Source organism: Mercenaria mercenaria, chromosome 12 (genome assembly GCF_021730395.1).
Source record: "Mercenaria mercenaria strain notata chromosome 12, MADL_Memer_1, whole genome shotgun sequence".
Lineage (NCBI taxonomy): Eukaryota > Metazoa > Mollusca > Bivalvia > Venerida > Veneridae > Mercenaria > Mercenaria mercenaria.
This window is the reverse complement of record NC_069372.1, coordinates 35,776,211-35,785,287: the sequence shown is the minus strand read 5'-3', so window position 1 is coordinate 35,785,287 and position 9,077 is coordinate 35,776,211. Positions and strand designations below refer to the sequence as shown.

Below are 9,077 nucleotides of genomic sequence, written 5' to 3'. Positions count from 1 at the left end.
ACCGCCACTATTAACCAGCCAAAGTACGGCAAAGCGCCTAGCAGTACAAACGAGCGTGCACATGCCACAAAGCCACTAACCCAATAAAATAAGCGTCAATGCTGCTTTATACGCACCCGAACCATACTACTCATTTGCACTGGTTCAACATTTGCGTATGTGCTCAAATATCTGATATTATATCTCAGAAATCAGCAGTTACAGTTTAGTCTTTTTAACACATTTGGACCAGGAAAGCTATATTTTCTCTCTCTCTAAAAGTTAAATGGATCTCAAAAGATATACTGAATTTATATAGTAGTTTGCAATAAGGAATATAATCAAGTTCAAAACAGTTCACTTTCTCATACATACATATTGTTAACAAATATAATGCAGTTAATATACACAAATATACATATATCCAACGAACGTATAAATGTAACAATTCAGATATCATTAAAGTTCCTATTTCTTTTGTATCTATAATATGTACTAGTACCTCAACACCAATAAACACTTTAACCCACTTTTATTCAAATTATGACATAATTTTGTTATATATGTACTTAACATTGTTTTAAAAACAAAAGGAATATTGTTACTTTTTGTGCTGATATAAAGTGTTCAACGGTTGCAAAATGACAACTCCTCCACAAGAGACCAAGTCATTCAAATTTTAGACGAAAGTGCAAGAAACAGGAAGCTAAATTTCGAGAAGACTTTCCTTGCTTTTAACATGTAAACGACCAACACATGACCTTGACTTTAAGTCACATCAAAAAGGCTATTAGCTTTTTTTGATTGAGAGTCGATTCTACGGTTGATTTTCAACCAACGACTCTCTGAATGTGCAAATCTAGTGGTGCACTTACCACAGAGCTATACAGGTTACGTTATGACCAGCGTTTAATAATTCCTAAGGACTTTTTATATAGTGCAAGTTACATGTGATTGAAATTGATATCTGCATTATATTCCTTTCCTGATGCCTTGTCTTTTGCAATGATGGACAATTCTGTACCGCCATAGATCATCGTCACTTCAACTTTTCTGTCTGTACGACCCTTTGTATCTCGCATATCAATTTTAATTTTTCCAATCTCTTTGCAGCCTTTCTCGTCAGTGTATTTTGGATTTGGAGAAGAAGACGTATATATAGGAAGGGTGAGCTCGGTTTGATCTGTGTTCATTGGCTGATATATCTCGACCGGTTGCTTACTGCCAAGAACTACTGACTGACCTTTGCGTACATGCACAACAAATATATGTTTACAGTAGGATGTCCTGTCCTTTTCATTTTTCCACCTTTTCGTCTCGTCATGAATCTTTGCATCAAACACTCTATTCGTTTGTATTCCGAAAGTATCTCTACTAATCCTGCTTCTGAATATCATAGGATCTTGCCCAAAAAGTACAGCTCCTTTTAAAACAGCTTTAAAAGGTGAAGACGGTACCACAACCTTTACATCTGGAAAGTCTTTTGCTATCATTTGCCGGATGTTTCCGACAACTATTGGCGACTCGGCGAAACCACCAACCAAGACAACTGTTTTCAATCCCTTTGCTTTTTCATTGTTAAGTACCTTTCCAATTGTTGTATATATCACGTTGCAGGTTTCCTTAAACAGCTTGTCACGAATAAGCGATGAATCAAATACTAACTCTCTGTCTTCAAATTTAAGATAATTATTTTCCTTCAATAGGATGGTTTTATCCTCCAATTTATCACGGACCAGTGGTGGCACTTCCAGTTCAATCATCTGTCCTTCTGGATCTTCTGCACCAATTGTCACCTTTTTTCGTTCAAAGTCTGCTTCCATTTTTAACATTTCAAGTGGAGTGACTTTACTGAAAGTCTCTTTCCATCCATCTCCCTTAAAGTTATCATGACAAACCTGCAGAAAGGCGTCATTTATCCTCTGACCCCCTACTGGATCACCTAAAGGTTGACATATTTCTTTAAGAAACCCATTTTCCTCTACTTCAACTGCGGATAAGTCCGCCGTTCCACCTACAACAATTGTATGACACTACTTAGTTGAATTGAAATGTTAAATGAATATTGTATATGTGAATGTAAATTATGATCAATTGGCAACTTACAACCAGAAAAGTATAGCTGCGTTGATTTAATGTAACAGTTATAATATATTTGGAAATTACTTGGACGCCATTACTGTTTTCAAATATTTCGAAATACAAATATTTCACTGTACAATTTAACCATTTTCGTTACTTGTAGACTTGGTCAAGAAGCAAGACTAGGTAAACGTTCATAAATCCCAGAGGAGGAGGATGGATAAGGATATTGAAAACACCATCAAGAAACACAAAATAAAAGAAGCTGACAAATATATAGTTTTATTTTTATTTCGGAAAGGGGTGGGCCTAAATCCAAAACAACACATCTTCATACGCCTATTGTTTTAACTCATTCAATTCCTTTTAGCTGGTGTTTCTTGAAAACATTTTATAGTATCCATACTTCCCAATCCAACCCTTATGACTCAAACACACAACCCATTGTACTGTGAAAGTATAGTTAGTCTTGAATTGTCAACAAGTAACATATGGCCAGCAGTGACAGGAAATAGTGGCACCAGTGTCCTGTGGATACGCATCTAATTGTGATATGTTTTAGTCTACAACTTGGCGTGTATTTTATTCAAAACATACACATATTGACTTACATGAATGGGTACGTAAATTCAGTTTATCAATGAAATGATACATGTCTTTATATTATATAACTTTCAAATCAGTAATTTTTTAAGAATAATATTTTTCATAGAAATATATACAAAAATAAAAACTAAAATGTTATATAACTGTCAATCAACGACATATGAATTGACATCAGTTAATTTCGCGACATACTGAATTTTAACAAAACCCTAAAATAAAGGAAGAATTTTCTTTTTTTCTTAATTGTTTGTCAGATTTTACATTATTGCATCTGACATTCACTCCATAAGAGACATTTTTATCTTTCATTGAATCAACAATCCCGCTAAACCGCAAGGAAAGACGCTTAAAACAAAAAGTAAATTTTCAATGGCATACCACCCAAGTCTGCAACAAGAAACTTCTGTCCTTTCATCCCAAGTTCATTCATTTCTTTTCTTTGGTCTTCGGGAAGATGTAAACAATTAATGGCTGCAGCTTCAGGTTCTAGTGCCAATAAAACATTCTTTTTACCAATACCTGCCTAAAGAATGAAATTCATAAATTACTAGTCTTCTCAACTCTTTAATTAAATTAATAAAAGGGTAATCATGTCTCTATATTGCTCACTTGAATTACCACGAATGCTTGAACAGTTTTGGCAGATTGTTTTGCATGGGAAATGTCTGTGAAATTATTTATTATTAATAGCGCCAGTGTTTTCGAACAAGTATATTTTGAAAAACTTTTTATTAAGTAAAGACGGGCGGGTAATGTGTGTGCGTTTGTGTTTTAGGTAGTGACAGATGGAAAAAGCGGGGAGGGGGTTAATGACAAAAGGTACAATAAGGCATTATCAAAGAAGTAGATTTTTAAATTTTCCACAACATTATTATGATAATATAGGAACAATGTCCGCAATCCCTGGCGCCATGTTTTTGACGAATCAAAATAATTTGAATAATCTACGTACAGAGCACCAAAGGAACTTTTGTGAGAAAGTATCTTAAAATCGGGCCTGCTATTTCTAAAATAAAGCTTTGTTAAAGTTCCCACTATATACATATAGGCAAGAGTAGGCACGCCCCCTGGTGGCCATGTCTTTGACAAATCTGTTTGATTCTAACAATATTGGTGTTGGGTCACACAATGATCAGTTGAGTTATTTTTTAAATCGGGTCAGCAGTTTCGCACGAAATGATTGTTAAATTTTCCACTTTATACATAAAGGGAAATAGTGACCACGCCCTCTGACGTTCATGTTTTGTAAAGAATTGTAATAAGTTAAGGGTCACCGAAGGATCATTTAATTGAAATTATTTTAAATCGGGCCATAAGTTTAATACAAGGAGAGTTTTAAGTTTCCACTATATACATAAAGAGAAAAATGGCCAAAGCTCTTTGTGGCAATATTTTTTGACGAATCGGAATAATCTGAATAATCCGACTAGCGGTTTAGGACAAAATGTCGTTTGAAAAGTTTTCTATTTTTAGTTTTGTGCAACCAATCGAAAAAGTTTGTGTAGTTTTTGAAGACCACCACCCAAGGATCATCCGGGCCATGTTTTATCAACTTCCACCAAACGGTTTCATTGAAGAAATGTACGGACGGACGACGGACGATGTATGATCACAATAACTCACTCGCAAACTTAGTGCTCAGATGACCTAAAAAAATAATGGTCTACATTACAGAAAAAAATGAAATATTACATAATTTATTAATTGTTTAATTAATCTTAGTAACCTCTACTGTTGCGTCCCTCATAAATTTCTTTGCTTCATCAGACCATATTGCTGGAACAGTGACTACAAACAGGGTCTTGCTTAGTTCAACGTTTAAGCCGTTTGTCTCCAGCTTCTTCAAGCAATGATCTTTCAAAGCTTTGATGAAGGACGACATAACATCAAATAAAGGTAATTGTTGTCCTATTTGGTCTTCTACTAACTGCTCTCTGTGAAAACCCTGTAATAACATGCCTTATATTACTCACAGAGAACATTGTATTATCATTTTTTGATTAAATCTGAAAAGATCCTTTTGAAGCATACACTGCTTGGCAGACTTGTTTTGATTGTATCTGTTCAAGAGAGATTAAAAATATTTCACATCCCTAACCTTCTCTTAAACCGGTTTAAGCGAAATTCTATCAATCTAACTGTATGATACCAAAACGCACTTAGCAACTCTCCTGTTACCTTAGTGCAAACAATCACATTAATACATAAAGGTGTATACTTCTGTAGGTCAACGAAGAGGATGAAACAATACATATAATGTATTTATAGAAGTTCAATGAGTATTTTCATACCAGCTGACTCAGTTGTGCAAGAAACTGACAGGAGATAATGAAAGACATATCTACACTTACTACCGGTAGGAAGCGCTTATGGCACGCCAATTGTCTGATAATTACGAGAATCCGGGTATATGGGCAAAAAACTAGGATTAACGATCGATAAACCAGGTTTTTCTAACGTAAAACCAGTTTTTTTTTAATATCAACCTATATTTTCGAGCGAAAACATAGAATAACGCCGTAAACCATAGTTCACGCTCGTAAACGTAGGTTCATGCTTGTAAACACTAGTTCACGGTAGTAAACGTAGGTTCACATTCCTACATTTGTAAACTATGGTTTACGAGCGTGAACCGGGGTTCTCAAGCGTAAACATAGGATAACGACGGCAATTCGTGGTTCAATCGATAAACCTAGTTTATCAAAGTAAACGTAAACATTGGTTTATGGTCGATATATTAGGATTATAAAATCAACAAGGAACTTCGGGCGTGAACATGGGTTTACGGCCGTGAACCTATGTTTACGACCGTGAACTATAGTTTACGGACGTGAACCTATGAACAGGTATATACGAGCTTGAACCTTGGTTTACGTTCGAAAAACTAGGTTTCTCGAACAAAACTATGATTTTCGGTCGTAGACCTAGGTTCACGTCCGTATACATAGGTTCGCGCTCAAACGAGAAATCTAGTTTATTAAACGTAAACATGGGTTCAAGAGCGTAAACTATGCTTTACGCCCGTTCTCCTATGTTTTCGTTCAAAAATATAAGTTAGAATTCGATAATCCTAGTATTCGACCAAGAACGTAATTATTGTTTAATTGGCTTGCTGTTAACCACAGTTAAGATTGTGAACCTATGTTTACGACCGTGAACATACGTTTACGACCGTGAACTTTAGTTTACGAGCGTGAACCATAGTTTAGGAACGTGAACCTAGATTTGCGTTCGATGAACTAGATTTCTCGAACAAAACTATGATTATCGGTTGTAATCCTATGTTCACGAGCGTGAACCTATGTTTACGGTCGTAAACCTATGTTCATGAACTTAGGACAACGACCGAAATTCATAGTTCAATCGAGAAACATAGTTTATCGAACGTGAACCTGGGTTTACCCCGTTATCTTATGTTTTCGCTCGAAAACATAGGTTAGTATTCGAAAAATCTGGTTTTACGTTCGAAACACCTAGTTTATCGGTCGTTAATCCTAGTTTTTCGACCGTGAACCTGGGTCCAAGAAATTGTTGGACAATTGGCGTGCCATAGCCGCTGGTGACAAGCAGTATATATAAGCAGGAAACTATGACATTGTGTCATTACTCATACGATTTCTGAACGTTACTTCATGAAAAATAGAGTTCTTGCAAAGCACGGCAGTAGATTTACAGTTTTTGATTTGCTAAGTCAGTGAGTATCAGTGAACATGAATAAACAGTTGCTTTTCACTCACCTCTTCGTAAAATTCTTAAGATAAAAGGCGGACATATATAAAAAATACGTTTAAGCTTAGTTGTGTCCACAACTTCCTTTACTAAACATTTGATATTATGATAATCATAGGATACAGTCTTGTAAGTATGTGATACCGTATTGTACAGCTGTAATTTAAATCTGTTGAAGAAATAGCAATGGCCAGCAAGTTCGTGGGTATCTTGTTGCCTTTTAGCCCGTACACTATAAGCTCTCTCAGCTTCATGTCCAATTTTTATTTTTATTTCGTCGTTGCCATTTCGCACAATTCCATAAGGAAAAGAAATGGTATCTTCTTGTCTTTGCCCTTCTCTTATGTATGAAGTTTTGTCCTCATTCTTTTGACATTCTATGAGGATACATGTTGTAGTTTTGTGCAGCTGAATCAGAAAATTTCAATGGTTAGTGCAGTGTTTTAATATTAATTTATTGACAATTAGAGTAGTAATAAAACATATGATTAGAAGGGGTCATATATTTTTAATGTTAAAGTTTGAAAATGAATTTTTACTATCTTAATATTTGAATAGTTGCCAAATTCTTTCATCTTTCATCGTGACTGATTATAAACATTTTAAACGCTTCAATCGTTATAGTAGATTCAAACTTTAATATCAGTTTATGTATTTGAAACGTTAAACAGAAGATAAGATCATTTAAAAACTATGCTAAATTTATGTGATTTAGCCAAATCTACTTCCTTTATGTTATTGTGGTAAAGTAACCTAACCAGCGTTTTAAACTTCCGTAATTTGTTTCTCACTAGTACCCGATAACATCTACAACTAATTCAATAGATTGTTTGTTTCCTGTGTCAAATTGTCGTAGAGAATATTATAGAGATTTACCCTAAGCCTTCTTTACGCAAGGGAAACAATCTAATTATATAGTGAAATTTTTGAGTAAACATCGTTTCTTAATCCTAATCCTGCCCATTTTATATCAGTGCAAAGGAAAAGTAACCTATCTATGATAAATGCCATGTATAATTACACAGTTATGCATCAAACTGTCTTGAAATTGATTTCTTCGATTTTCTCATATTTGTAGATATTTTTCCCATACTTTGACGCATATGTATGGGTAGTTGAGATTGTTCTCTTTCCAGCAGTAGCCTTTTCAACATATTTCACCTTGTGAAATTCTGTGGGTTTTGACTTTTTTTAAAAAATCGTCTGTTTGTTGACAAATTTCACCACAAAAAATGTCCTACTTTCCCTAGGGCAATCAATTATTTGATCTTTACATAGTTTTGTATTCAGGTTGCTAATTCATGTGGCAAATATGCATGCTTTTTTCATGGTTAGAGGTAAAAAGTGGGTAGTTTGGATGAGGTACTAGGTCAATTGTCACCTAAGCCTATCATAAAGTCTTTGCGGAGTTGTCTCCATTTTTTCCAAATATTTCAACCGGGATCATTTTTTTCAGCTCAAATAACTCTTTTTCAGGAAATGATATTTAAAATTTAATAATTTTTTTAGTCCTTGTATTCTGATGCAGTTAACTTCACATACATATAATATAGATAGCTCCTACTTGAAGTTTGTATTTTCAGTTACAATGCCTAAATATTAGCTCTACCGATGACTTGAAACTTTTGGTATTATGATCTTTCTGTCGAACTACATTGTAGGCATATTATGCCGTTAACATCAATATTTCTCTTACACTGTAAAAGTGCTACTATCTATACTTACTTGCAAAGCACCTGCTCCCCAGTTTGTATTGAAGTGAATCTCACTTCTATTAGTTTCAAATTCTGATCTCTCTTGCCAAGCATAACCTGAATAGGTACTGCCAATGTCCAGAGCCACTACTAACTTAGGTCCCTTAATGATGCTCTGAATAGGAAGATACAATATTTGAAGTTAGGAGAACTAACTATGCCACATTATCGATACTACGACTGTACGATATGCTGTCAACAACCACAAAAATATAGTTTTCAATGCAATGTTTTAACAAACAATTTAAAGAGTTAAACAAACTTAGTAATTAAAATAGGGAGATATACATGACAATCAATTCTTATAATTCGAACTGTAACAAAAGGTCTATTCAAGTTTTCAAAATCATCTACTTGAAAAAAGTAACATAACACGATCATTTTGATTTATATGTGAAAATCAGTCAGATAATTTCTTTCAGTAAAAAATGGATGCATTTTATGTATTTTAAACATGGTCATAATGTTTTAGCAAAACCAAAAATCATAAAAGTAGCTGGCAAACATCGTTTTATGAAAATTGCATCATTTACAAAAACATAACAAAAAAGATGTTTTTAAACAACTTGTCGCTTTTAATTATCAATTAACTAACACATATGTAACGAATACTGTATATGTACATTTATCTTTCACAATTCAGTTAAAAATGGTTTGTAATCACGTTCAATAGCAATAATATACATTCTATAAATAATCTGAAATGATGAACTAACGAAAAGCGAAACGCTAATGTTGAATGTAAACACAAAATACTGTCATTCAAAAGATACCTACCAATTCCATTTTCAGAAGCCCAATTTTGACATATTTCTATGCTACATGCACATTCCAAAACGGAAGTTGGATTTTCAAATATTAAACTATAAACACACAAAATATAGATCACGTAATAAAATACCAATAAAGCGGTTATATAAGGCGTGG

The 9,077-nt window shown here is 34.2% G+C and overlaps 1 protein-coding gene across 1 annotated transcript; it reads right to left on the bottom strand.

Moving 5' to 3' along the window:
* Window positions 1-494: 494 nt before the first annotated feature.
* On the bottom strand, window positions 495-9,077 carry LOC123534313 (heat shock 70 kDa protein 12B-like). The gene is made up of 6 exons (XM_053519640.1): window positions 8,928-9,077; window positions 8,122-8,265; window positions 6,541-6,804; window positions 4,394-4,612; window positions 3,046-3,190; window positions 495-1,993 (listed from the first exon to the last, which is right to left on the bottom strand). Exons 1-6 carry the CDS (start codon window positions 8,934-8,936, stop codon window positions 924-926), a joined length of 1,851 nt encoding a protein of 616 aa, XP_053375615.1. The 5' UTR covers window positions 8,937-9,077; the 3' UTR covers window positions 495-923.